Source organism: Pipistrellus kuhlii, unplaced genomic scaffold (assembly GCF_014108245.1).
Source record: "Pipistrellus kuhlii isolate mPipKuh1 unplaced genomic scaffold, mPipKuh1.p scaffold_m20_p_20, whole genome shotgun sequence".
In the NCBI taxonomy this organism is placed as follows: domain Eukaryota; kingdom Metazoa; phylum Chordata; class Mammalia; order Chiroptera; family Vespertilionidae; genus Pipistrellus; species Pipistrellus kuhlii.
In genome coordinates this window covers 12,154,530-12,181,863 of record NW_023425516.1, presented here as the reverse complement: position 1 = coordinate 12,181,863, position 27,334 = coordinate 12,154,530, and the positions used below count along the sequence as shown (strand labels likewise).

The 27,334-nt window shown below is 61.2% G+C and overlaps 2 protein-coding genes and 1 non-coding gene across 7 annotated transcripts; 2 read left to right on the top strand and 1 right to left on the bottom strand.

The window, feature by feature from the left end:
- On the top strand, positions 1–20,306 carry LOC118725362 (proline dehydrogenase 1, mitochondrial). Of its 3 annotated transcripts, none has more exons than XM_045585482.1 (15): positions 1–352; positions 6,208–6,416; positions 9,799–9,833; positions 10,333–10,482; positions 11,991–12,055; positions 12,279–12,395; positions 12,774–12,853; positions 13,488–13,550; positions 13,741–13,822; positions 15,368–15,460; positions 15,552–15,695; positions 16,457–16,635; positions 17,914–18,012; positions 19,587–19,675; positions 19,750–20,306. In XM_045585482.1, exons 1-15 carry the CDS (start codon positions 77–79, stop codon positions 19,935–19,937), a joined length of 1,869 nt encoding a protein of 622 aa, XP_045441438.1. In that variant the 5' UTR covers positions 1–76; the 3' UTR covers positions 19,938–20,306. The 3 variants fall into 3 exon arrangements, with proteins under 3 accessions (XP_045441438.1, XP_036304966.1, XP_036304967.1); XM_036449073.2 differs by having other exon boundaries at positions 4–352; positions 15,552–15,698; positions 16,460–16,635; XM_036449074.2 differs by lacking the exon at positions 13,488–13,550 and having other exon boundaries at positions 8–352; positions 15,552–15,698; positions 16,460–16,635.
- On the bottom strand, positions 19,838–27,334 carry DGCR6L (DiGeorge syndrome critical region gene 6 like). Of its 3 annotated transcripts, none has more exons than XM_036449077.2 (5): positions 27,151–27,334; positions 26,906–27,066; positions 22,248–22,348; positions 21,661–21,801; positions 19,838–21,257 (listed from the first exon to the last, which is right to left on the bottom strand). In XM_036449077.2, the coding sequence occupies exons 1-5, from the start codon at positions 27,258–27,260 to the stop codon at positions 21,174–21,176; spliced, it is 597 nt and encodes a 198-aa protein (XP_036304970.1). In that variant the 5' UTR covers positions 27,261–27,334; the 3' UTR covers positions 19,838–21,173. The 3 variants fall into 3 exon arrangements, with proteins under 3 accessions (XP_036304970.1, XP_045441439.1, XP_036304969.1); XM_045585483.1 differs by having other exon boundaries at positions 27,168–27,315; XM_036449076.2 differs by having other exon boundaries at positions 26,906–27,297.
- On the top strand, positions 23,718–23,823 carry LOC118725771. Its single transcript, XR_004990115.1, has one exon. It is a non-coding gene; the product is annotated as a U6 spliceosomal RNA (small nuclear RNA).

Genomic DNA, 27,334 nt, shown 5'->3' with positions numbered 1-27,334 from the left:
CGCGGGGCGGGGCCTGCGGGGCGGCGACGGCGGCGGCGGGTACTTAAGCGGCTCCCCGCGTCCGCCGGGCCCGGCCATGGCTCTGAGGCGCATCCTCGCCGCCGTGCGCTCCCGCGCCCCCCGCCTCGCCCCGCTGTCCACGGCGGCGCCGCAGACCCGCGAGCAGCCGGCCGCCGGCCGGGGCCCGGTGCGCGGACGCGGGGCGGCCGAGGCCGTGCGGCCGCCGGTGCCCGCCGTGGACTTCGACAACGCGCAGGAGGCGTACCGCAGCCGGCGCAGCTGGGAGCTGGCGCGCAGCCTGCTGGTGCTGCGCCTGTGCGCCTCGCCCGCGCTGCTGGCGCACCACGAGCAGGTGCGGGGCCGGGGCCGGGGCCGGGGGCTGGGGGCCGGGGCGGGGGGCTGGGGGGCCGGGTACGGGGGTCGGGGGGGGGGGGGCCGGGGTCGGGCCGGCGGTTACGCGGGCCCCGGGTTCCTCGGCTCGTCCCCGGGTTCGTTATGACGTTTCCGAGAGCCAAGCTGGGGCTTATTGGGCATCACCTGTGGCGAGGGAAGTCAGCGAGGGAAGTCGGGGAGGGAGGTGTTTCCTGCATTCCTCTGCTCCCGGAATGTTGCTACATCGGAGACCTTACTACCCGCTAAAAACAAACAACAGTTTGCCGAAACCGGTTTGGCTCCGTGGATAGAGCGTCAGCCTGCGGACCGAAGGGTCCCGGGTTCGATTCCGGTCAAGGGCATGTACATGGGTTGCGGGATGTGCAGGAGGCAGCTGGTCGATGACTCTCATCGATGTTTCTAACTCTCTATCCCTTTCCCTTCCTCTCTGTAAAAAACAAAACAAAACAAAAAAACAAAGAACAATTAAATGTTGAGCAAATGTTGAGCTCAGTCCCGCTTGCAGTCATACAAAGGTTGTGGTCTGAAATTTAAAATGAAAGCGTCCTCCATTCCTCCATGCAGTCTGGGGGAACCGAAGGGTTCCTAGGCTGGGTCCCCAGAATTCTCCGTGATCCAGGGACTTCCCAGCCGCAGCCGCCGCTGCGAACAGATGGTGTTGGGAGAGGAAACGAGAAGCCGCTCAGACACCAAACTTTTTTTGAAACTTTGAAGTGGTAGCTTTGAAAAGCGTGAGGGCGTTGGGCAGGTGAGAGGTGGGTCGAACTCTGGGTAGAGATGCAGTTGTGTGTTTCTTTTCAGAGGGATCCTGGGAACAGTGTGCAAGGCTCCGGTTGGTCTGGAAGGTTCTTGGTTTCTCAGGTGAAACTGCTGAAGGCATTGTGCTGCCCCCCCTCCCTCCCTCCTCCCCTGGCGGAGCTGGACGGAGGAGCACAGAGCCGCATCTGGGGCTTAGGGGAAGGCCTGGCCACAGCGGGTGGGAGGTGAGGGCTCAGGACCAGAAAGCCAGAAAGAATCCAGTGGCTCTGAGGCCAGGGGAGGTGATGGCCTGGATCCTTCGAGAAGCTGCACCGTCAGATGTGGAGTTTAGGATTGATGGGAGGACAGGGACTTCTGGGAAGCCATCCCCTGTGTGTGGCAGCGGGGAAGTCCTGGGGTTAATGCGGTGACCCTGGCCACCGGAGGGAGGAGGGCGAAAAGGGGCTGAGGGAGGCGAGGACGCTCTGGGGAGCACCCACACCTGCGGGGAAGCCAGATAAGAGCAGCGAGTCTGGGGGTGCAGCATCCAGGAGGGAGGAAGCAGCTGGGGGCGGGAAGATGGAGGGAGGCATGGAGTGGTTGTCTGCGGGGGCCCTGCAGAGGGCAGGAACTCGACCGGCTCCCACTGTCTGGGCACCACGGGGCCTGCCAGGCGGAACTGGGATGACGGTGCAGAAGCTGTGCCCCTGGTGTGGGTGGGAAGGAGGGAGGGAGGGAGGGAGGGAGGGGGGTTGGAACCAGTGAGGCCAAATGTCTGGGTTTTCTTCCCTGGGTTCAAAACCAGCAGTGAGGCCGGCGTAGCTGGAGGCCCTCTGTTACCTGGGGGGGGGGGGGGGGGGGGGAGGTTGTGACGTCCCAAAGGGGCAAGTGCTGGGATGCAGGGACCGAGCTGTGCGTTCCTGGAAGAGGCTGGAGGCCCCTCCTAGGCTTCCTCAAGTCCAGCCTGTGCCCTGGGAATGCCCTCAAGGAGCCCCCTGTCAGTGGGAGGTGCTCTGTGGGCCCCCCACCCTCCCCCAAAAGGGACCGCACCCTCCCCCAAAGGGGCCAGTTCTACGTTGTCATTGCTGCTGGTCCCATCAGTGATGGTGGTCTCGGTGCCTGGGACTGGAGGGAATGAGGCCGAGGCCAGACAGATGGCCCTTCCCTGTCCTCGGCCCCTCGGTAAACATCCTTCCTGCTGAGAATCACTCCCGCTCCTCGGTGCCGGTCTCTGCAGTGCCCGCTGGGGCCCTGGGGGTCATTGCATCCGGTGGCAGGGAGAGGGGCAGCCTGCGGGATCCGGCGTGAGCTGTTGCATTGGCTCCAGGCTCCGTGGGGGCCACACGGAGGTGGCTTAGAAAATCCAGGTCGTCCGGGACAGAGGCCAGAAGCTGGCGGGAGGGGACACGGCAGGGTATGACAGAGGCCCTGCAGAGGCAGGGGGAAAGGGCCCACATGAGAACTAGAGTGTGTGTGACTGGTACGAGAGTCTAAATCCGTGGTCGGCAAACTGCGGCTCGAGAGCCACCTGCGGCCCTTTGGCACCTTTGAGTGTGGCTCTTCCACAAGACACCACGGCCTGGGCGAGTCTATGTGGAAGCAGTGGTGTTAGAAGGAGTTTAAGTTTAAAAAATGTGGCTCTCCAGAGAAATTTCAGTCGTCGTACGGTTGCCATTTGGCTCCCTGGACTGATGAGTTTGCCGACCACTGGGCTAACTCCACGAAGGTCGCCCCCACCTGGAGAGAAGGTGGGGCTGCCCTCCCGGCAGGTCGTGCTGGCCAGAGGGCGGCAAAGCGGCCACTTGCTCTGGAGTTTTGGATTTGAACCCACAGCCCTGCCCTGTACGTGTGCGTCCACAGCCCTGTGACAGGCCGGCCTCCCCTCTGCCAGGGTGAGAGGGTGAGGGTCGGGCCCCATGACATGGGTGGGGGTTGGCCGCGCCCTCTGAGCCCCGAGTCCCCGATCCCAGCCTTCCTGTCTCTGTCACCGAAGCGTCAGCTCTGCTCTGGCTCCTTCCCTTAGCGGTGGCGGTGGCTGTGGCTGTTTCTGGACTGTGTTGACCGAGTTCAATAGCGATGACAGGGGCCGTTGGGCCCGCAAAGCCTGAATAAATTATTTACCGTGTGGCCCTGGATGGGGACGCTCTCGGGCCCGGTGCCAGAGCTGGTGCGCACACGGTCACGAGTTCCTTCCAGACCGGGTGATGGTCATTCCGCCCTGCCGGCCGTGGGGATGACCTTTGATACGTTTATGACACGTTTGTGCCTGGCCGGTGCAGCCCAGTGGTTAGCATCCACCCATGAACCAAAGAGGTCACCGGTTTAATTGCCAGTCAAGGCACATGCCTGGGGTTGCAGGCTTAATCCCTACCTAGCAAGGGGGTGTGCAGGAGGCAGCTGATCCATGATGTTTCTATCCTTCTCTCTTCCTCTCTCTCTAAAAATCAATAATAGATAACAACAACAACAACAACAATAATAATAATCAAGACTTGCTTTTCCTCCTGCGAGGCTGTATTGGCCTTGGCTCCGTGTTCGTCTCCAGGGAGAGAGGGAGGCCTGCCCTCTCCCTGTTGGCACTTTCATTTTCCAGCTCTCATCCAAAGAAAAAACAACGAGATACAATAGAATCAGACACACAGGCCACAGCGAGACAGAGGGGGTGGCTGGAGAGCCTCGTCCTTGGGCTCCCAGCTGGCCTTGCGGCACCTCCTCGGAGCGCCACCCCACACCCGGGCCTGCCTGCCTGGCTGGGGATGAAGATGTTTGACTGGCTCATGCTTTTGCTTAGAGTCCAGGTTGTTCCTTGAAACCCTGATCCCATAGCGGGGGTTCTGGTATTTGAGACCCCTCAGGCGTTTCCTGTCTGTAGCTGGGGTCAGTGCCGAAGACCCAGGCATTCCCAGCAGCCACCCCCGGGGGTCCCTCCCACTCTGGCTGTCCCTATGGCAGCAGCTGTGCCACCCCCTCCCCTTGGCGAGTGTCTCCCCCCCCCCACCTCTGCATGGTCCCTCCCTGCTCTGAGTCCTCCCCTGGAGCCACCTTGCTCCTCTCTTCTTCGGAGTCTCTCCCCAGTGGCCTACAAGTTCCTCTGGTCTGTGTAGCCCAGAATCGTACTGGCAATGAAGCAGCTGCATCGGGACATTTGAGTGAGTGATGGCAGAGACTTGGGATGTGATTGGAGGACAAAGCTGGGTGGTTTGGGGGCAGGGGGCACATCTGTCTGAGCTGCCGCGGCCCCGTGGGTCCCCGGGTGGGCTCCTGTCTCACAGACGCTGCAGACGGTCACCTGGCTGGTTGCCACCTGCCCCCCCGCCCCAGGTTCATTCTGCACGTATTGGTTCATTCTTCGGCTCTTGAGGACCTGGGCCCTTGCCAGCCGCTGTGTTAGGAACCTGGACTGAGCCCTGAACGAACCATTGGAACATCTAGGCACCCGCCCCCAAGAAAGCGGTACCCAATCCGCCTCTCCCCCAGCGCAGCCGCTGACATGTGGCTGCAGGGGATGTTGTGAACATGCCCCTCGCTCCGCCCAGTGACCAGCCATTGACGTCTTTATTCACGGCTGTGGTCAGGCGCCTGCTGAGGGCCGCTCGCATCCTCTGTGAGCGTGCAGGGCCAGGGGGAGTGGCCATAGGGGTGGCTCCTGGGACCCATCCTGCATGGGGAGTGGTGACGGACAGTTGCTGCAGGCACACTAACAAGCTGCTTTGGGTGGTCTCCACTCTAAAATCGAGGCCCTGGGGCCCTAGCCAGTTTTGTTCAGTGGTTAGAGCACTGGCCCTCGGAATGAAGGGTCATGGGTTCAGATCTGGTCAAGGGCACATACTTTGGTTGCAGGCTGGATTCCTGGCCCCGGTTGGGGGGGGTGTGTGGGGGAGGCAACTAATTGATGTGTCTGTCTCACATCAATGTTTCTCCCTCTGTCTTTCCTCTCCCTTCCACTCTCTCTAAAAACCAATGGAAAGAAATATCCTTGCCGAAACTGGTTTGGCTCAGTTGGTAGAGCGTCTATCTGTGGACTGAAGGGTCCCGGGTTCGATTCCGGTCAAGGGCATGTATGTTGGTTGCGGGCACATCCCCGGTGGCGGGGGGGGGAGGGGGGTGTGTGTGTGCAGGAGGCCGATGTCTCTCTCATCGACGTTTCTGGCTCTCTTATCCCTCTCTCCTCCTCTCTGTAAAAAAATAAATAAATAAAATAAAAAAAATCAATAAAATATATTAAAAAAGAAAAAGAAAAAAAATATCCTTGAGTGACAAAAGAGTAACAAAAATCCTATATAATAAAAGCCGAATGTGCTAAGTAAGCTGCTCAACCAAATGTCGAACTCAATCAGAGAAGGGGCCAAAATCTAAAATCCAGCCTAAATCGTGGGCCGAATGGTTTACTGAACAGTCATAAACTGTCATTATGATGGAAACGCAGCGGAGTGCAGTGATGACAGAGCGGTGCAGGCCACATTGCAAGGCCTGGCGGGATGGATTTGGCCCGCGGGCCTTGTGTTTGACACATGTGAAAGCATATGCTAAGGCCACTCAACCGCTTGCTATGACGTGCACTGACCACCAGGGGGCAGATGCTCTGACTAGTAGGTTAGCTTGCTGTAACTCCCGGATACGCCCTAGAGCCCTCCCCTGTTCCTCCTCAGCTGGCCAACCTCCCACATCTCTCCCCGGCCCTGTGGGGTCCCTTGGCCTGGCCTGCGCCCTTTCACACAATCCAGGACCCCTCGGGGGATGTTGGAGAGCTGGTTTCGACCAGATACCACGCGGGGGGGGGGGGGGGGCTGCTTAGCCAGAAGCTGGGCTCATGGCTGTGAGCGCAGCGGCAGTGGCAGGAGACTCGCTGCGGCAGGCGGACACCCCGAGGGCTCTGGACTGAGAGAGGGCGCAGGCTGGGCGCAGGGACCCCCTGAGTGCCGGGCCTCTAGGAAATAAATAATAAGATAAAACGGAGGCCCTAGGAGAGTGTCCAGGCCTTGTGGTTGGAGTGAAGGGGTCAGGGAAGCAGGGGGTGTCCTGCCGGGCACAGCAGAGGCCTCTGGCCTGAGACCGCTTCTCCCCTTTGCCTTCCAGCTGCTCCATTTCACCAGGAAGCTTCTGGGACAGCGGCTGTTCGACAAGCTGATGAAGATGACTTTCTACGGGCAGTTTGTGGCCGGCGAGGACCAGGAGGCCATCCAGCCGCTCATCCGGCATAACCGGGCCTTCGGCGTGGGCTCCATCCTGGATTACGGCGTGGAGGAGGACCTGAGCCAGGAGGAGGCGGAGCGCCAGGAGATGGAGTAAGGCCTGCCCGGCAGCTGGTGGGAACCCCAAGGCGCCCGGGGGCCTCGGGGGGCCCAGGCCAAGGTCCAGGCTGGACGGAGGCCGGGGCTAGGAGAGCGTGGCCAGCCTGATTCCCGGAAGCCCTTCTGAGTCCCGGGCCCTCTGTGTGAGGAGCACAGCCCCGGGCTTTCGTGGAAGGCTCTGTGTGCACGAGGCCGGAGGAACGTGGAGAACAGGGGTCCGCCTGCCGTGGCCACAGCCGATCCCACCCACCGCCCGGTGTGGTCCCGTCTGCAAGCTGAGGATGGCTTTTGTGCTTTTATTTATTTATTTATTATTTTTATTTTTTAAAATATATTTTATTGATTTTTTACAAAGAGGGAGAGAGAGAGAGAGAGAGAGAGAGAGAGAGAGAGAGCGCGCGCGCGCGCGCCAGAAACATCGATGAGAGAGAAGCATCGACCAGCCGCCTCCTGCACACCCCCCACCGGGGATGTGCCCGCAGCCAACGTACATGCCCTTGACCGGAATCGAACCCGGGACCTTTCAGTCCGCAGACCGAAGCTCTACCACTGAGCCAAACCGGTTTCGGCAGCTTTTGTGCTTTTAAACAGTTGAGACGAATCAAAGCAAGAATAATATTTTGTGGCATGTGAAAACGGCACGGAATTCCAGTCGCTGTCGCCCTCCGAGGGCAGAGTTGAGCAGCTGTGGCGTCCATGCCGAGTGGCTCTCACGGCGGAGAACAGGGCCGCCCCGGTGGTTACACACGATGTGCCTGCCCTGGTGGGGAGCCTTTCTGCTCTGCCCAGGCCTCTCTCCTGGGAGGACCCCACCCTCGCCCGGCCCCTGAGCTGGTTTTCCGATTCGCAGGTGGGCTCTGCCTGGCGAGGAAAGGATTGTGCAGCCGATATGCAGGTGGAGCCTACCCAGGCGTCCATGGGGAAGGGGACTGTGCCGCCAGGAATGGCTGACAAGCTGCCTGGGTCCCTCCCGAGGCCACCACCTTCTTGCTGCAGGGTTTGTTCCCTGGGCAGTGAGTGTGGCAACATGGGCACAGTCTCCGAGCCACCCTGCTGAGTCAGAATTAGGTCACCCTCCGCTTCCTGGAGTGGTGCCCTGAGGGGAAGTTCAGGCAAGACCTGCCCTTCCTTTGCAAAAAGCCCGTTTTTTCAGTGCAGATGCCTGCCGATGCTTGCACCCATCCCCATCCCCGCCCCCGCCGGGCCCTCGTTTGCACCTGGAATCCCAAGTGCTGACAGCAGTTGTGCCCGACTGACCCGAGGCCTGGGCCAGGCCCGCGAGTAACCTGCCCGTGTCAGGCTGTGGTGTTTGCCCTGGCGGGGAAGGGGGGTGGGGGGGAGAGAGGGAAAGGAGTCACATGAGCCTCCTGCCCTGGGAACAGAATGTCCAAGCCTCACAGCCAATTGGCCGGGGGAGCCCAGCCCCTGCCTGGTGATTCGCTGTCTTGAAGGCGGGGTTCTCCAGCTGAGCACCCCCCCCCCCCCCCCCCCCCCCCCCCCCCCCCCGTTTCCAGTGGGGGCTGGGGCTGCCTGTTGACTAAGGAATGGGCTTTGTGTCCAGCTGGGTCAGGGTGTGGGCTGGATGGCTTCACCAGGGGGTTTTCTCTCTGGAACGAAAAGACTCCTTTTCCCGGTGGCCTGCCGGGCTCCCTGCCTGCCCTGCCATTGGCCCAGGGGCCTCTGCCCTCGGCCTGCCCCGCTCTGAGCCGCCTTGTCCTGCAGGAGCACCGCGTGGTGGGCTCTGGGACGTGAGGGGTGGTCCCTCCCCATCCTAACAGGGTGACTGCCAGCCACGCCAGGAGCATGTGCCAAGGACTTGTGCCCAGCTCTGCTGCCGGAGGCCCTGTGCCTGCCGCAGAGGGGTCTGGGCTGAGTGTGCACCGTCAAGGTGGCTGCCTGCCTGGCTGACGGGGTGGTCCCAGCCGGGAGGGGCTCTGGACGTGCCCGTGGACCGTGGAGGGAGGTGGAGGCCATGCCCCAAAGGGGAAGGCTGCAGGCGGGGATGGCCGGGCCTGCCTTGGACATAACTCTTAAAGGCACAGGAAGTGCAGAGGCATCTGCAGGGCAGGAAGCAGGAGCGGGGGGGACAGTTGCCCTCTGGGGCGGGTGTGGGGTGGTGTTCCCCAGCCAGAGCACGTGTTGGAAGGCAGAGGCCAGGGCCCCGACTTGAGGAGAGGACCCCAGAGGGTCTCCCCAGCAGGCAGAAGCCACGGAGAAGGGGAGAGGGGCCAGGGTGTCTGCCCAGCGGTCAGCTGTGGTAAGGACCCCCGGGGACAGTGTGAATGCAGGCTGTCTGCCCTGTGCATGCAGACCAGGGCTGGCTGGAGGCTTTCTGCGCGTTGGCCCCAGGGTGGTGGCAGCTCCCTGGGATAAGTGTGCACAGCGTGGCTCGGAGGTGGCAATGACCACGACCTCCGATGCTTTCCTGCCGCTGAGCATGCTGGGAGTGAGAAAGGGGGAGTCCTCTGAGCCTGGAGACCGTTAGATAACAGGTAACGGTTCCCATCGAAGGGAGACCGGCTGCCTCGTAGACAGGTTCCCGTGGTCAGCGCCCACCTTCTCTGAGCCGCGGACTGTGCTCACGGAGCCGGCCTGCGCCCCGCCAGCTGCTGCCCTCGCTGGCCAGGCCCCAGCCGTGGGGCACACCAATGTGGTACCTCCCTTGAATGGATGGCTTTTGCCTGGTTGCACCTGGGCCACGCCTGGGAGGGCTGGGGCTGGGCTTGCAGGTGCCCTTGCCCAGGGGCCTCAGGTTGGGGGCTGGGCTGGGAGCTCCTTGATCCCGCAGGGGTGTCGTATGTGGGACCGACGTGGTCACACAGCTCACCCTCTTCCTTCCGGTTTGGCCTGGGGCGGCCGGAGCAGCAGCTGCCGGTGTAGCTCCCATTCTTGTCCCCAGGCTGTGACCTCGTGAGTCCTGCCCTGAGCATCTGTCCCAGGGTCCCAGATCCAGGCCCTGGGGACTTGCTCGGGGGCAGTGAATGAGGTAAAGGGGCCACCGCGGCAGGCGCAGGCCCCTGTCCGCAGCTTCCCCGGGACTTCCCGTGGCCCGGAGTGCCCCCGGGGGGAGGCCCTGTGGGTGTGAGCAGAGCTGCGGGTCTGAGGACAAGATCTGAGGACGTGGGAGGCCACGGAGCTCTGCGGGGAAGCTCGGCTCCTCCAGGTGCAGGCCTCGTGTGCTAGGCTGGTGCCAGGCTGCTCCCCTCCTGGCTCAGGGGGGTAGCTGGAGGCCTGGTGGGTGGGGCGGCTGAGTCGCCCTTGCCTGCGCTGGCTCACCCGCCCTCACTCAGCTCTTCAGGTCAGGTTCAGGGCTCAGCCTCCTTTTCTCTCACCCTGGGTGGCATGACCTTGACTCTTGTCCTCTTCCTTCCCTAAGGGCCTGCACTTCAGAAGCGGAGAGAAAGGATGGAGGTAAGAGGGGGCTGCTCACCACCAACAAATGCTCTCCTTGCCACGCCCCCTTCTCCACCCACCCATCATGGCCGGCACCAGGACTGGGGGCATAGCCAGCCCAGGGGGCAAAGGGCGGTGCCGAGTTCTGACCCGCGTCCATGGGCGCCCAGGCCACGGCTCTGAGGGTGCTAACTCATCCTTCCGCCCTCCGTTGGTCTGGGTTCCGCCTCCCCAGCCCAGGTCTGCCACGTGACGAGGGCTCTTCCAGGGAGGAGCAGTGGGTATGGGGTCAGGTGACTTTGGAAGCTGGCAAACAGCCCTGAGCACCACTGTGCAGAGAGGGGTGTGCAGGGAGAGGATGTGCAGGGAGGGGGTGTGCAGGGAGGGGTTTGCGGGGAAGGGGTGTGCAGGGAGGGATGTGTGGGGAGGGGTGTGTAGGGAGGGGGTCAGGGCGTCTTGTGTGCTGGGAGCGAGGTGGGGCGGGTGCAGGGCCGGTGAGTGCTCAGGCCGTCCGCAGGCACCAGTAAGAGGGAGAAGCAGTACCAGGTCCACCAGGCCTTCAGAGACCGCAGGGACGGCGTGGTCAGTGCCCGCACCTACTTCTACGCCAACGAGGCCAAGTGCGACGGCCACATGGAGACCTTCCTGCGCTGCATCGAGGCTTCAGGTGGGGCGGCGCTCTCGGCTGGCTGTCCCCCTACCCGGCCCGGCAGCCCGTGGCCTGTGGAAATGTGGGTGCGAGGGCGGCCGGACTGCAGTGCGGGCCCGGGGCTTCCCCTCTGTCTGGGCGGCCCTGACGGTGTGAGGCTAACCTGGGAGGACAACGGGCAGCCACAGGTCAGGCCTAAGTCACGCTGGGGTCATGCCTACGTCCGGCAGCTCCACGAAGAGCCCATTTACCCCCAGAAGATGCCTCCCTCCCCTTTCCTGGGCACCAGGTGCCTGCCGGGACCGCTGGGAGGCTCTCGGTGGCCAGCGGCCCCCAGGCGTGGCAGGGACAAGGTGCTGGGCACACAAGGCGGTTGGGTTTGCGAGGGCCGGTTTGCGAGGGCCGCACTGTCCAGCTCCTCCCGTGGACAGCTCCTCCTCCTGCCGGGTGGGGGGCGGGTCACGGAGGCCCCCGTGCCCTGTGGCTGTTAGGAACACCCCCGGTCACAGCGCCGTCCCCTGTGCACCCTCAGCAGCCTCCTGGGACGGGAAGGTGGGTCCTGCACCTTCCCACAGGCAGCGATCAGAACGGTCTTTTTTTTTTTTTATCACAAGATTTTTTTATTTTTTAAAATATATTTTATTGATTTTTTACAGAAGAGAGAGGGAGTTAGGAACATCGATGAGAGAGAATCATCAATCAGCTGCCTCCTGCACCCCCCCCACTGGGGATGTGCCCGCAACCAAGGTACATGCCCTTGACCGGAATTGAACCAGGGACCTTTCAGTCTGCAGGCTGATGCTCTATCCACTGAGCCAAACCGGTTTTGACAAGAGCGGTCTCTTAAGAGTGGTGCTGGGGACACCCTGGCCAGTCAGGCAGACACTGGGCCGTCCAGTGCCCAGTGCCAGGGGCACCCGTTGGCCTCCCTGCCCCCTCTGCCTGGGAGATAGAGCAGACAGACAGGAGGCTCGTACGGAAGCAAAGACGCACCCTGGAAGCCGTAAGGCGGACACAAATGCAGCGATTGTGCCCCTTCCGCGCTCCAGCCTGCTTTCTGCTCGGCGTTTGTGTTAGGGAGCCCGTGGGCAGCCCCTGTGCTGATGGCAGGGGGGAGGGGTGACCATCAGGACTCTGCAGGAATGGGCAGCCTCCCCAGCGCCTTCCTGACCCCCATGGCACACACAAATGGGTTGACGACAAAAGAATATTTCCACATGGTTCTCAGCACATCAGCTATTCCTTTTTTTTTTTTTTTTTTTCCATAGTGAAAATTGTTTCTCAATTGTTTTGATTACAAACTTGGGAACATATGCAAACTGCTCCCTGGCAGGGTCGTTCTAAGACAAAGACATAATCCCCGAGGAGCCGAGTGAAGCTCTGCCTGCGGGCAGCTGCCAAGCCCAGGCGGGCAGGGGCAGGGGCGTTGGGAGGAGCTGTGAGCCCTCTGCTTCTGGGTGAGCACGGCTCCTGGTGCCCTCCCTACCCTCCCCGGAGCCTGAGGTTTCTCCCTGCGGCCTCCCCAGGTGGAGCCAGCGACGACGGCTTCTCGGCCATCAAGCTCACTGCGCTGGGGAGACCCCAGTTTCTCGTAAGTGCTGGGACCTTCCACACACACAGAGAGTTTGCAGGAACTGTGGGCTACCATGGGCACTGAGCGGAAAGCTCATGTGCCAGTACCTTGGGGCTGGGAGCCGAGGACGCAGGTGCGATGGGAGGGGGCCCTGGGGCGGGGGGCGGGGTGGGGGTCCTGGGGGCCGGGAGCTGGGAGCTGGGTGTGCACCCGCAGTGACAGCTCTGGCCCGCATTTGCAGCTGCAGTTCTCGGACGTGCTGACCAAGTGGAGACGGTTCTTTCACCAAATGGCTGCAGAGCAAGGGAAAGCCGGGCTGGACGCCATGGACACGAAGCTGGAGGTGGCGGCTCTGCAGGTGGGCAGCCCGTCCCCGGGGGTGTGAGGAGATGGATGGACACGGAGGGGCTGGGAGGTGCCCTGCCCGGGGGGAAACCGGCCAGGCGGTGTCCAAGGGGGGTTTGGCGGGGAAGGAGTCAGACCAGAGGCTGAGGTCAGACAGCGGACAGACGGGTGGAGGGGCTGGCCCTGAAGGTAGCGGAGCTCTGTGGAGCTGCAGGGACAGGAAAGGGGCATCCGGAACCCACGGGGATGGGCCCACCGATGGGGCAGAAGCACAGCCGGAAGTCACACTGTACCCACGTCAGAATAGATGCCAAAACAACAGGCGGGAGACGCTGAGTGGTGGTGAGTGGGGCCGGGGGGCCGGGGCCAGACACCTCCTCACTTCCTCCAGGAGAGCGTGGCGAAGATGGGCATCGCGTCCCGGAAGGAGATTGAGGACTGGTTCCGAGCAGAGACCCTGGGCGTGTCCGGGTAAGAGCAGCGCCCGCCTGCGGTGGCGGCATCGACGCGGTCAGACGTGGTGGTTCCAGCGGAGTCCCAGCCGCCTCTCCCAGTCCTGGTCACCCCCACCCCAGCCCCCCTCAAGTCGGTGGGCCTTGGGGTGATGGCGCCAAAGAACTGCTGCCCTGAGGTGCCCAGGATGGGAGTTGACAGGCACCTGGGACCCGTGGGGGAGGGCCGGCAGCGCGGGCACAGGCTCGGTGACGGCAGCCGGTTGGGAGTGCAGCCCTCCCGGGCCCGCCCGGCTGGCAGGTGAAGGGCCAGGGCAGCTGAGACCCTGGGGACCCCGGGCTCTGTCCTTAGGGCCTGGGGGCTGGGACTGAGGTCACGGTGGGGTCTTAGGGCAAGCCGCCCCGAGTTTTCAGAGCTGCCGTTGCCCCGATGCAGGACACGTTCATGTTTTGTGGTGTGTGTTTGTAATCCTCATCTGAGGATATTTTTCATTATTTTGAGAGAGGGAGAGAAAAAGAGAGCAGGAGAGAGAGAGGGGAGGGGAGGGAGGGAGAGAGGGACATCAATATGAGAGAGAAGCAGCGAGCGGTTGCCTCCTGTACGCACCCCGGCCGGAGGTCAAACCCGCAGCCTGGGTGTGCGCCCTGGCCAGGAATCGGGACCTGCGACCCTTCGGTGCACAGAACGACACTCCAACCGAGCCACGCCGGCCAGGGTTGGTTTTCATTTTTTAAACAGAGGATGACATGTATATTTTATCTGACTTTTGAAACGGAACCCTGGGGCGGGTTCTGCAGGGACCGGGTTTGGGGGTGCTCTTTTCGGGAAGGGGCTGGTTTGGCATCGAGACCCCCAAACAGATCCCAGCTGCTGCTGTTACTCTATGGACCGCCCTTTCCCCACAGGACCCTGGACCTGCTGGACTGGAACAGCCTCATCGACAGCAGGACCACGCTCTCCAAGCACCTTGTGGTCCCCAACATGCAGGTGACGCGGCCCAGGGCGCCCTGGCCCAGAGGATGCCGGGCTGGGAGGGGCCATGTTCCTGTTGCCCATCCTGCGCCAAGGCTACTGTCCTCCCTGGCCCCCAGGACCCCACGGTCTAGGGCAAGCATGTCAAACTCGCGGCCGGCGGGCCACATGCCTCATTTGGTCCTTGTTAGCCTTTTGAGTTTGACATGCTTGGTCTAGGGCAGTGGTTGGCAAACATTAGCCAGCAGAGCCAAATACCAACGGTACGATTGGAGAGCCAAATTTTTTAAACTTCTTCTAACGCCACTTCTTCAAAATAGAACTGCCCAGGCCGAGGTATTTTGTGGAAGAGCCACACTCAAGGGGCCAAAGAGTTGCATGTGGCTTGAGAGCCGCAGTTTGCCGACCACGGGTCTAGGGGGAAGAAGACCCACTAAGTGCCCCGCGGAGTGGGACAGAGACCCATGAGGAGAGGAGCGTCTGGGGAGCCTTCCCCATGCCATGTGTCCTTTGCATGTTGGGTCACCCCAATCCCCACGGGCCTGAAGGGACCAGGCTCCTAGGACCGCCCTTCCAGGCCTGGGCGGCTCTCTCAGGGGTTCCCTTTCGGTAGCACTTGGAGTGGCAGAGGCTGGGGTCGGTGTGGAGGGTCCCCGCTTGCTGGGCCAGCAGCCGGCCAGGGCTTCCTCACTGTGTGGCCGCTGGTTCCCAGTGCATGTCCCCAGGGCCAGGCGGAAGCTGTCACCTTTCCTAGCCCGGCCTCCAAATCCCACCTCTCACCGCCTGATTCTGTTCATTAAAAGTCCGTCCCCATGTTCAGGGGGAGGAATGAGACTCCGCTTGCCCTGGGAGGGTGTCAGGAGGGGGAGGCCATGTTTGGAATCGCCTCTTAGCTGGGATGGTGAAGAAACAGCAGAGGCAAACACTGCCTTCCACACCCCTCCAGCCTCAGCCTCCAACCGAGGCACCCGAGACCCCCCCCCTCCTCCTCAGAGCGCCCCGGGCAAGCGGGGAGAGGAGAGGGCCCCGGTGCCACGCAGGCCTGCAGAGGCTGTGCCCACTGCCTCCAAGTGCCAACCTGCCCAGGCTCCCTGAAGGCCACCATCTGGGCACGGTGCTGCTGTCCCATCCGTCTGTGCTGCACGGCTGTCATTTCTCTGAGCCTGCGCCCTGTGTGGGCCGAGCCTTTCCTGGTGATGGGATAGGCCAAGGGCAGCCTCCGTGGTGCTGTGCGGGAACAGAAGGGGGGCTTCTGAGGGTCCTGGGGCGGTTGTGGGAGCAGGCTGGGTGCAGGCCTGACCGGTGGCAGCTGGCTCTGCAAGGAGGAGCTGGCTGGCTGTGAGGTTGCACCTCCAAATGGCCTTGTCCCCGTCCCCAGCCGGCCTCAGGGCAGGGCGCTGACCTTCATGCGCAGACAGGGTGGAGGAGGGGCCTGGAGAAGGGGGCCTCGCTGGTTCTGGGGACCAGGCGACAGTTATGGGTAGACTGTGGGCAGGGGAAGGACTGGCTTCGAGGAGGGTGGTCCAGCACCCGCTGACACCTGCCTGCCTGCGCCCTCAGACAGGACAGCTGGAGCCTCTGCTGTCGGGGTTCACCGAGGAGGAGGAGCAGCAGATGCAGAGGATGCTGCAGAGGATGGATGTCCTGGCCAAGGTCGAGGGCCTGGGATGTGCCCCGGGGGCTGGGGGGCGCCTGTCTCACCTGAGCCCCAGACAAACGCTCTCTCCCACCCCTGACCTCTAAGAAAGCCACCCAGGTGGGGGTGCGGCTGATGGTGGACGCCGAGCAGACCTACTTCCAGCCGGCCATCAGCCGCCTGACGCTGGAAATGCAGCGCAAGTTCAACGTGGAGAAGCCGCTCATCCTCAACACGTACCAGTGCTACCTCAGGGTGCGTTCCCCCCCCCCCCGGCCCCCACCCTTCGGGGATGGCATCCCCCCACTGAGCCCCCAGGTCGGGGAGGGAGGTTGGTCGATCCAGATCCCACACAGGGGTGCTGAGGGGTGGGAGGAAGAGGAAGAGGAAGGGGCTGTTCAGGGTCCACGTAATGTCTGTAAACCCCAGATGTCAAAGCACTCACGAATGACCGTTTTCTGTAAGAATCCGATGAAAGCTCTGGGCCTTGGCCCAGAAAAGCCTTGACTAGGATTTGGCGTGTCCCTGGTAATGCTTCAGGGCGGGATCCCTGAGCACAACCCTAGAATGGGCAGCCTGGGGACCAGGGAGGGGTTTAGAGGCCGCGGGTGGGGCTGAGGGGCCTGGTGTAAACGGTGGCTGCTGGCATCTGGTCTGTCCCCTCCAAGGACTGCCCCCGGCCAAAGAGAAGAGGCTGCAGGTGCCCCTCTTCTCCCCCCCCGCCCCCCCGGTCACCATTCCTTGTGGACAGAGGTCCCCGCCTACACCTGTCTTCCAGATCCCCTGGGCACTCACAGGGCACCTCCCTCAGCCACCTGCTGCTGCCCTGCTGCCGCTTGCCGGCTGTACCCTGGATGCTCCTAGGCCGTAAAGGCCCGAGGACAAGCATGTCACGCTCAAAGGCTAACCCCGGCCAAATAACGCGGCTCGCAGCCCTCGAGTTTGACATGCCTGCCCTAGGAGGTGCTGGCTGGAGGGGCTGACCTCGTTACTGGCTCTCGGGTCTGACCCTGCAGGATGCCTACGACAACGTCACCCTGGACGTGGAGCTGGCTCGCCGCGAGGGCTGGTGCTTCGGCGCCAAGCTGGTGCGGGGGGCGTACATGGCTCAGGAGCGGGCCCGGGCCGCCGAGATCGGCTATGAGGACCCCATCAACCCCACGTACGAGGCCACCAACGCCATGTACCACAGGTGCGCCATCCTCCTCGGTCCCGGGGCCTCAGGGCCACCTGGGGAGGGGAGGGGAGGGGAGGGAGAAAAGGGCGAGGGAAACCCCCCTCCTTGGTGCTGAAGCCAACATAAGGGGCCTCTATCGGAAGGGGGAGCAGCCCTGGAGACAGCAGCTTCTGTAAGAGCGAGACTTTTGCCCTGAGGCCGGAACCGATTATTTTCTGCTTTTGATTGACTTTTTCAAAAACATTAAGGTCGTTTTTAAAATGTCTTTATTGATTTTTTTTTTTTTTTTAGAGAGAGAGAAAGAAGGGTGAGGAATAGAGAGCACATCCCCTTTGGGGACCGAGCCTGTAACCCGGACATGTGCCCTGACCAGGAATTGAACTGGTGACCTCTTGGTTCATGGGTCGACGTTCAACTACTGAGCCACACTGGCCAGGCGGCTTTTTTAATATAGAAAAGTCGACTAACAAAACTAAACTGGCCTGGGTCCCTGGCAGCTCCCGCCCTGCACTCACCTTGTTCCAGGGACCATCCTGGTCTCTCGTGCTGCGTAAGACAAACAGGTGACAGTTTATGCGGGACAGACAGGCTGGCCGCATGCTGTTTCTCTACGAGGAGGTGCAGGTGTGTTGCAAATTTAAAGAGACCCCGGGTGTCTCCCTCTGACCTGCCTTTCGGCCCCGGCAGCGCCCAGCGTCCTCCCAGGAGCTGCATGCGCCCCTCGGTCAGACCTCACGGCTGCACACGCGCGGTCTTCTGCCCTTGCTTTCCTGGTAAAGCTGAGCTGGATCCCCCCCGGTCAGCGTGCACACCGTTAACGGCCAGCGCAGGGTGCCTGTGCTCGCGTGTGTCCTGTGTCAGAAGGATGACCCGAGGCACACGCTGTCCATCTCTCGTGCCCAGGGGTGAGGACAAGCCGTGGCTGGACAGGGAGCTGCTGGGTCAGAGGACACGCGCCTGCCTGGTTTTCACTGCCGGATGGCACAGCGGCCAGGCTCCCGGGCTCCCTGTGCCTTTAACTGCCCCGAAGAGCCTTTCCGGACGGGAGGCCGCATCAGTGCTGGGCGCACAGGGCGCTGTGCCTCCGCTCGTTCCCTCCGATGCCTAACCCCGTGCTGCTTGCTTTTTCCTTCTTCCTCACTGGTGCCAAGAAGGCCGGTGCTCCTGGTCCTGTCCTGGCACCCGGGGCACCTCTCGGAGGATGGGCTCGCGGAGCGGCCCTGGGCCCCGTGGCCTTTGCCCCGCAGGGAGCTCTCCGGGCCCAGGCTCACCTCCCCCCCCCCCTCCCCCCAGGTGCCTCGATTACGTCCTGGAGGAGCTGAAGAACAACCCCAAGGCCGAAGTGATGGTGGCCTCGCACAACGAGGACACGGTGCGCTTCACGCTGCGCAGGTAAGGAGTGTTCCCCCCCCCCCCCCACACACACACACAGCTGTCTGAGCGCCCCCGGGTCAGCAAGGAGCTTGGTGAGACCCGGGAAGCATGCACAGCAGACATGTCAAACTCAGAGGCTAGCATGGGCCTAACAAATGAGACATGCGACCCATGGCCCATGAGTTTGACATGCTTGATGTACAGAGTGCCCTGCCAGGCACTGTGGGTGCTTGAGGGGAGAGGTGGCTTTAGTGCTTCCCAGGCCCTGCCCCACCAGGCCTTGCTAGGCATTGCACTGCTGTAGCAAAAAGGCAATTTGCAGTTAATTTGGTTTTAAAAATTAATATCTGGCAGACTCAAATTTCAAATTCAAACAATAAATGTCAGTAAATAGCTCCTTAAAATGCACAAATACAGGGTGGAATGCTGAAACCCCTCAAGAAGCCTCTGATGCCGGGCCTCTTTAGAGACAACTTAAGCCGCATTTGGAATTTAACAGTCTGTTTTCTCTTTAAACGCCTGCCCTGTGGAGCAGACCTGGTGGGATCCTTACCAGTCAGATGTAGGAAGCAGGTGAAGCAAACAAACATCCCAGTATTGCCGCCAGGCTCCTTCGTCTGGGTCTTGGCCCGAGCGGTGCCACTCCAGGGGCCGGGGCCCAAGTGCCCGCCTCTCCCCAGCCACTGCCTCCGGGGGCTGAGGCCCTGCACTGAAGGCTTGCTGGTCCGCAAGTCTCCCAGGAGCAAAGCAGGGGCCCCCGTCCCACAGCAGGGACTCCCCAGGCCCAAGGCCTGCTGCTGAGCGGGGCTTCCTAAGGGGGCAGTGAATGCACAGGGGGGTGAAGGTGCTGCCTGGTAGGCTCTGCCTGCAGAGCTGACTCCAAACCCGTTCAGTCACGTCAAAGCTCCTCCTCTGTCGGGATGGCGCTGCCTTTTCCGTCGGAAACGGCAATAAAAGCCACGCTTTCTGACGCACAGCGGTGGCAGCCACCTCCTGCGCTGGGGGCCAGGGAGCCGAGAGCCGCTCGGGCCCACCTTCCCTGGGTTGCGGTGTGGTCTCTGGTCAGACCCCAGGACCTCACATAGCCCGTCAGCTTTGACCGAGGAACAGCCCCACACAAAACTCAGTGGCCGAGCAACAGTGTGCTCTGTGGGCCTGCAGAGTGGACTGGGCTCAGCTGGGCCCAGGACAGCAAAGGGGGCTGCCTCTCCTGGCCGGTGTCCGGCAGCCCCTTCCAGAGACACGGTGGCCCTGGAGGCTGGTGCCTGCTGCATGGACAGAGCAGCCAGTGAGGGGAGGGCAAGCGGCCTGGCTGGGCGTGAGGGCGGGGCACGGAGCAGAAGGGCTGGGGAAAGGGGCAGTGGGAGGGCCGGAAGCTTCCCCGAGCCACACCGTGGGGCGGGCTGCTGGGCAGGCCTGCCTCGCTGGGTCAGAGTGCCACTAGGGGAGGCTGGGACAGGCAGAAGGGAGCTGCAGGGCAGAGGCCCAGTCTGGGCAGGACAGAGCCTATAGCCCTGCAGAGAATGGCGGTTAGAGCATGTGGATGGGGATCAGCCTGCCAGGGGCTCACCTGCTGCCCTGCCTGGTCACAGGATGGAGGAGCTGGGCCTGCACCCCGCCGACCGCCAGGTGTACTTCGGACAGCTGCTGGGCATGTGCGACCAGATCAGCTTCCCGCTGGGTGAGCTGGGCCTCCCGGGGGTGGGCGGGGGCGGGGGTGCGGGGCTGGGGCTCACGCCTCTGCCTGTGCTGCAGGCCAGGCGGGCTTCGCCGTGTACAAGTACGTGCCCTACGGCCCCGTGATGGAGGTGCTGCCCTACCTGTCCCGCCGCGCCCTGGAGAACAACAGCGTCATGAAGGGCGCCCGGCGGGAGCGGCAGCTGCTGTGGCAGGAGCTCAAGCGGAGGCTCTGCACAGGCAACCTCTTCTACCGCCCGGCCTAGCCCCGGCCACCTGCCCGACTTGTTTCCCAGGCCTCAGGCTGGGGTCCGGCGGGCCCCGAGGCCAGTGCCACTACAGCCCAGCCGCACACGGACTCACCTCTCCACACCCAAGGCTGTAAGGGCTGCTTCCCCCCTGGACGTGGGCACCCAGGCACAGGCGGTCTGACAGAGCCACTGAGGTCAGGAACTGCCCACGCCCCTGACCTTGGACCTGAAGGCCCACTTCCGGCCAGGTGGGCAGCCAGGCTGAGGGAGGTGGGCTGGTCAATAAACCACTACTGCCGCCGCCGGGAGCCTCCACGCCCTTTCCTGTGGGGCCTCAGGTGGGTGAGCAGAGAGGGCGTGGCTCAGGCCTGGGGAGTCTCACCTCAGCCTGCCTCTCCCAGCCACGCGTCCCTGGGGGCCAGGCCCAGGCTTCCATCCAGGCTGAACCGCACCCCCCGCCATGCAGGGTGCTGGACTCCAACTCCACAACCCAGGGCCCAGCTCAGACCAACACAGACAGGAGGCCCCGGATTGGGCGTGGTGCTTCCCACCCTGGTCCCTTCCCTCACACCCATCCTGCTCCCTGTGCCCGGGACCCACACCAGGAGCAGGCCCATGGCTGCCGCCGCCGTGTCCCTCCTCGGCCAGCCCCGTGGGGCAGACCGGCTGCGCCCTGTGCCCCAGGGGAAAGGCAGTGGGCCTGTGACTGCATGGGGACAGCCCCCGGCAGGGGCCTCTGTGACACAGGGTGGGGCTGCCAGGTGAGGGCCCAGCGGGGCCCTGGTCCTGACAGACACCACAGAGCTGTCACACAAGCCACATGCAGGCTGCACTGCGGCACCTTTATTTCTCTGGCTCACACAAGCTTGGGCCACGGGGGCTGTGTCTACCAAGAAAGGGGCCGAGACCAGAAAGCAGCACAAAGCCTGGGGCTTGGCGGAGGTCGAGATGCGCTTGGTGCCAGGTTCTCTAGCCCCACCCTCTTGCCCAGCTCTGGGGCAGCCAGCCAGCCCCGCCGACCTCCCGGCTCTAGCTTTAGATGTAACACCACCTGTGACAAAGGCGGGTGGCAGACACAGCCAGGGCCCACCCGGCCTCTCCTCAGAGGCGACCCTTCCTGCAGGCACCGAGGCAGGCGGTGGCCAATGTCGGGAAGACGAGTTCCTCAGCTTTCTGCACTCGTGGTGACAGTGGGACAGGACTGGCCTCCCAGCCAGGATGGGCGGGGGTGACTGCAGGGACCCCAGCTGGTCACAGGGCTGGCTTCCCTGCCGCGCAGCCCCTCTGCTGCAGCTTCCGGATGAGCTCCAGCAGGTTCATCTGCAGTGTCAGCTCCTGGGACAGAGGGCCGCTGTGAGGCCGGAGGGACACCGCGGCCCCTTTGCCCCAGCCCAAGGCCCAGGAGCAGACCTCAGGGCCGACAGTGTGCCAGGCAGTGAGCCGGCCACAGCCTCCAGAGGCTTGGTGCACACAGATGTATGCAGAGGGGGGTCCCCCGGGCACAGAGGAGCTGGGGACGGTGAGCAGTGTCCCCGCACCTGTGGGCAGAGGCGGGGGGACCAGCCTCCGAGCTGAGTGCCGCACAGAAACCCATTTCCCTTCCTGCACACGCCCAGGCCTCCTGACCCCCATTCATACCCTGCCACTGCCTGGGCAGCCACCCCCAAACTCCGGATGGGACCTGGCCTCTGGGGATTAGCGTCCCTGGGCTGCGCCAGGGCAGGCCCGGGACACTGACCTGCGGGTTGGTGGTCACGTAGAAGCCAGCGACCCCCGCCTTCTCCAGTGTGCTCTGCTGGTCCGCCACCTTCCGGTCCAGCTCCAGGATGATCTTCTGGTCCATGGCCTGCTGCTCCTCACGGATCCGGTGCTCCAGCGCCTGCCGCAGTGAGGGCGGCTCAGGGATGCCGCCTCCACCCCCCAATGCCTCGCACACAGGGTCCTGGCCTGCACGGCCACCCTTCTGGAAGCTCGGGCTCCCTGAGTAACCAGGGAGCAGGATGGGCCCCTGCTGACTCCCCGTGACCCCACCATTGCCCTTGCACCTCCGAGGCCATGAGCACAACGGCCCCTACTCAGCTCCCGCCCTGCCCCGGCCCAGCCCACCAGGAGCTGCAGTCTCAGGGAGCAGGTGGAGGGGGTCACACACTCTACCTGGTCCTGGCACTCCAACACCCCATGGGGAGAAGCCACGTGTAAGCACTCTCCCGCCCTCAGCAGCCCACCCCAGGCTGGGCCCGGACAGCCAGCAGCTCCCGAACCCCCGAGAGCCCCCTCCACGCCCCGCCAGCAGAGCCCGGGGGCCCGCCCTGCCTGCGCCCGTACCTCCTGCTCACGCTGCTGCGCGGCCTGGAGCACGGGCACGTTGTGGGGCCGGCAGGCCTGCTGGGCCTCCTGGTGCTTCTGCCGCAGCGCCTGCCTGAGCACTGGGGGGAAAGGCCAGAGAGTCCATGAGGAGGCGCGGGCGAGATGGAGGGGCCTGGGAGCAACTCCCCCTCAGGGCCTGCACGACCTCAGCACCAAGCTGAGGCCCAGGGCAGCCAGGCCAAAGGCATAGGCGTGAGGCTCCAACTGATGACCCAGCCGCCCGGAGCCCTGTACAGCAGCTGAGGGAGGGGCTGGGGAAGGGGGGAGGCCCGTGGGACACCAGGCAGCCCAGCCCACTCAGCCCTCCCCTCCCCAGGGCGGCTCCAGGGGACTCGGAAAGGTGCCGCGCACTAGAGGGTGAGGCAGGGCAGGCGGGCGTAGGGGGTTCAGGGCTGGAGCCTGGACTCAGGACCATGTGGATGAGAGACTTTGGTCTGGAGGCTTCTGGGCTCAGAGGGCCACGGGCCAGCAGTCCTGGGTGTGACCCACAGAGATGTCCTGAGCCCACCCAGGCGGAGGCCTGGAGGAGGAGGATGAAGAGAGGGGTCCCTGTGCCCGAGCAAGGTGTGGCCTCTGCCCAAATGTTCCGAAGGACACGTAGCAAAGGGTCTGGAAAGTACCAAAAACTCCCACTAAGAGGAACTACGCCTTGAGCTCATTTCAGCAGCACAAATACTAAAATTGAGACGATACAGAGAAGACCAGCATGGAGTCGAACAGGACTAGACAGGAGAAAGGCATCATGGAATACAAAGAAACCAATCACAAAACAGACTACAGGACACCACACAGCCCACACCTTAGACCAGCAGGTGCCAAGTGGCTGTCGCTTCCCATAAAGGGGGGGTCCCTGGTCATGAGGAAGCACAAGCCCAGGCCGGTCCCAGGCAGAAAGCTCACGTCACAGCTCTTTCAGCAGAGGCCCCGAGGTCCTCCCACCAGCAGTTTGGTACCTGCTGTGCCCACAGCCTGCTGTTTCTTGGCATCGGTGCACACCTCGACTCTGGCATCTCTCACGTTAAAGGAGTCTGGAACCAGAGCCACCCTCAAGGCGGAGGCTCCAGAAAAAACGATCCCTCGTTGACGTGTACGCCACACGGAGGCAGGGAGTGAGGAGACACATAAATGCGGGGAAATGTCTCCTTCACGCTGCTTATGAAACGCTGCTGCCAATCCCAGGTCAACTCCCAGGTTCCCCTGGGTGAGCAGCCAGAGGTCAGAGGAGCAGGGGAGCAGGGGCAGGGCCTCAGAAATGACCAAGCAAAGCGACCACAGCCAGTCCCCACCTGCTCAGGGGAAGGGAGAAGCAGAAAGTCACAGGGTGCTGGCCCATGGCCAGCAGCACCAAAACCGGTCCCTAAGTTCTGAAGGACAAGCAGCAAAGAGTCTAGAGAGCAGCAAACACTTCCCACCAGGTGGAGCCAGGCCTTGGGCCCACTCCCGCAGCACAGACTACGTTGGGACGACACAGAGAAGATCAGCATGGCCTTTGCTCAGGGATGACATGCAAATTCATGAAACATTCTATGCTTTTAGTCAATGAGTAAATAGGATGAAGTGCAATTTATTAAAAAAAAACAAAAAACAAAAACAAACCTGGGGGAGGAGGCTGGAAGATGCTAATGAGGGAAAAAGGAGGACCGATGTTAATTCTTTAAACAACAAAGATCAAAAGAAAACAAAACCATTCCATGGGAAAATGGCAGGTTCCTTCTTTAAAAAAGAAAAGTTATTCTGAGTGCTTTATCTGCTCCCCCATCACTCACCTCTGTGGAGATAAAGATTACCGACACAAGAGCACGTGCTACTTACTGACAGCAAGCGTGAGCCTCCACTGCCGCCCGCACCTGGCGGAGACTCAATTGAAGGCAGGAGTGAAAGCTTTACATGGCCCAAGGCAGTGGTCAGCAAACTCATCAGTCAACAGAGCCAAATATCAGCAGCACAACGATTGAAATTTCTTTGGAGAGCTACATTTTTTAAACTTAAACTTCTTCTAACACCACTTCTTCAAAACAGACTCGCCCAGGCCGTGGTATTTTGTGGAAGAGCCACACTCAAGGGGCCAAAGAGCTGCATGCGGCTCGCGAGCCGCAGTTTGCCGACCACGGGCCAACGGTGTCCGTCCCAATGGGAGGCTGGCTAGTGTGGGGAAGCTGCAGGTGGTCTGCCTAGAAGAGGGGCCTGAACGCCTGCCTCTACCAGAAAGCAAGGAAGTGCTCAGAGGCAGGCGTCTTCAAACTGCGGCCCGCAGAGGAGTCTGATCCGGCCCACCAGGTTTTTTGGGCAGTGAGCGCAGCCGAGGTGTTACAGTAGGAATTAGTAGTTCATATAGTCCGGCCCTCCAGCTCTCTGAGGGACCGTGATCTGGCCCCCACTTTAAAAAGTTTGAGGACGCCTGGCTCAGAGTGATGGGACTTGTCAAAAAAGACTCGGGAGCCAAGCTGAAGTTCTCCCACTGGCCACATGTGGCACCATTTGGGCATTAAAAAGAATGATGAGTTATGCATTTTGGGTTTGTGAGCATATGCATCTTACACTTCAACTAGTGGCTCTGCATGGATTTGTGCACATTGAAAGAAAACTAATTGGAATATTTTAATATCGCCATTCCCCCTTTCCCTGTAATAGAAGTGTCAACCAAATTCACGATTGATAAGGACAGACGGAAACACACTCGTGCGACTGGTGAAGACTCAACTTAGCCTTTTACAGAACAAACCTGCTTAATTAGACCTGCTTTCTGATGTAGCTAAACTTCTTCCACCCCAACTTCTCTTTCAGGTAATTGTCAGCAACACAGCAGTAAGTATCAACACAAAGCAGGTTCTTATTGTAGTTCACGCAGGGAGAACAAAGGGGAAGATATTTAACTGCAGCAGTGTTTGCCTATATTCTGTGCAACAAAAAAAACACACCTGAAGTCATTTTCAAGGTTTACCATTTCTTCTTTTCAGTCGGGTCAAATTTCTAAATCTCCGTTTTCCGGCAAATGAAAAGAAAACAGGATTCCACCGAGTCTCCTAGCTACCTACTCTAAGACTTCTGTGAGATCAAATGAGATGAGGGAAATGCTTCCCAGACAGCTGCTTACAGTGTAAAGTGTTTCCACCTGGCTATAAAGCAAGCCGAGTTCCTGGGCTGAGAAACTGCTAGGAGGCTAGTGGCCAGGGAGAGGAAGTCAGGTGTTGCTACTTGATGCCATTACCCGGACGGAGGGAAGCACACTTAGCATATTAGCCTTCTATATAGATTACATAGATTAAAATGTTTGCAAACATAACCACCGGAACAGGGATGGAGTAATACTGATCCTACTCAAACTCTTCTGGAAAACAAGAGAACACTTCCCAGCTCACCCTAGGAAGCCAGTATCACCCAGACACCCACACCAGACATCACAAGAAAACTCCAGAGTGATGTCCATGGTGAACGCAAAAACAAAAATCCAAACGCATCAAATCCAAAGTGGACCAAAAGGACAATACATCATGATCAAGTAGGATCTATTCCAAGAATACAGTTTATCCCAGGAATTAAAAAACAACAACAATATAATTTACCATACTACATTGTAACCAAAAAGCTACTGATCATCTTAACAGATGCATAAAAAAGATTTGACAAAACCATCACAGAAACACACGAATTCTGGGGCAGACGCATCTCTCTTGTCTCCACAGGGGAGGGACCTGCGTTACTAGAGGAATTTTTGCCACATGTAACCATACCATCAGGCTCTGCCTGCCGCCCACTTTACAGGAAACACGGCGCGGGGAGGAATGGGTTAAGTGACAGCAGGAAGAAGCAATGTGACAGGTCCAGAGTGGGGGCAATCTGCAGGTAGGATGGATGCCTTGGGAGTTTTCAAAAGGTCAATGCCACAATAAATACTTAGGACTTCCAGAAGCTGAACAATGTCTCACTGCTAATACTTGTCCAGCCACAAAACTGGATTGACCCATTTGCCACCAAAACCAAAACCAAACAAAATTAAACCAACCAAAACAACAACAACAACATTGTCCAAAGAAAACAATTGCATAAACGGACATCGAATCCTTATAAAGCGCAGACAACTGGAAACAAGCTAGGGAATGGGACCCTGGACTGAAGGTCAGGGGGCACCCCTGAGGGATTAATTTCTCAGGAGGCTAGCTGGCCTCCACGGTTACACAGGAGAGTCACTGTTCTAGAGCGCAGGTTCTCAATCCTGAGACATTGTGGGTGGTCATGACCGGGAAACGGAGCTCCTGCGATCCGGTGGATAGCAGCCAGGGGTGCTCCTCCACATTCTGCTAGGCACAGGGCAATGTCTCACCGCTACTTGTCCAGCCACAAAACTGGATTGACCCATTTGCCACCAAAACCAAAACCAAACGAAATGTAACCAACCAAAACAACAACAAAAAATAAACGTTAGCAAAGATCCCGCCCTTGATATGCTCAACATTAGGAACGTCTACCGAGCAACACCCAGGGAAGGAGGGCTCGGCCCTCAGAGACCGCGAGCTCCCAGGGCAGGCTGATCTCCCTCCCGGAGGAGGAGCAGGCCTCGCCCCGCCGCCCCGCCGCCCCGCCGCCCCGCCGCCCCGCCGCCCCGCCGCCCCACGCACCTCGGTGCTCGTTCTGCAGCCGCAGGCGCTGGTTGTAGAGGCTCTTCTCGGTGAGGTGCTGGATCTCCAGCAGCCCCTGCACGATCTCGAACACGGTGCCGTCGAGGAGCGCCAGGGCCAGGTCGCTGAGCGTGGTGTAGGACAGGCGCTGCTGGAACGAGCTGCAAGCAAGAGGGGGGGGCGTGGTGAGCGCGGGCAGGGCCGGGGCCCGCCGCAACCGCAGCCGCCCGCCCCGCGGCCCGCACCTGGGCAGCTCCTTTACCAGGCTCTGCAGCGCCGACAGCAGCTGGTAGTGCCGCTCCTGCTGCCGGGCACCATCCGCCGCCTCGTCCAAGGAGCCTGCATAGCGCTCCATGGCGCCCGCACACCGGACCGGAGGGACGCTCCCTGCCGTAAGCCAGTCCCGAGCGCTGGGGCCACGCCCCTTTT

What these genes read in the sequence shown, in the direction of transcription:
- LOC118725362 (XM_045585482.1), top strand. Translation starts at nt 77, where the DNA reads ATGGCTCTGAGGCGCATCCTCGCCGCCGTGCGCTCCCGCGCCCCCCGC. An exon ending in GCGCTGCATCGAGGCTTCAG is followed by an intron (nt 10,483 to 11,990) that starts GTGGGGCGGCGC and finishes CGGCCTCCCCAG; the next exon opens with GTGGAGCCAGCGACGACGGC. An exon ending in ACCAACGCCATGTACCACAG is followed by an intron (nt 16,636 to 17,913) that starts GTGCGCCATCCT and finishes CCCTCCCCCCAG; the next exon opens with GTGCCTCGATTACGTCCTGG.
- DGCR6L (XM_036449076.2), bottom strand. Translation starts at nt 27,260, where the DNA reads ATGGAGCGCTATGCAGGCTCCTTGGACGAGGCGGCGGATGGTGCCCGG. An exon ending in GCTGCAGAACGAGCACCGAG is followed by an intron (nt 22,349 to 26,905) that starts GTGCGTGGGGCG and finishes CTTTCCCCCCAG; the next exon opens with TGCTCAGGCAGGCGCTGCGG. An exon ending in ACGTGACCACCAACCCGCAG is followed by an intron (nt 21,258 to 21,660) that starts GTCAGTGTCCCG and finishes CCTCTGTCCCAG; the next exon opens with GAGCTGACACTGCAGATGAA.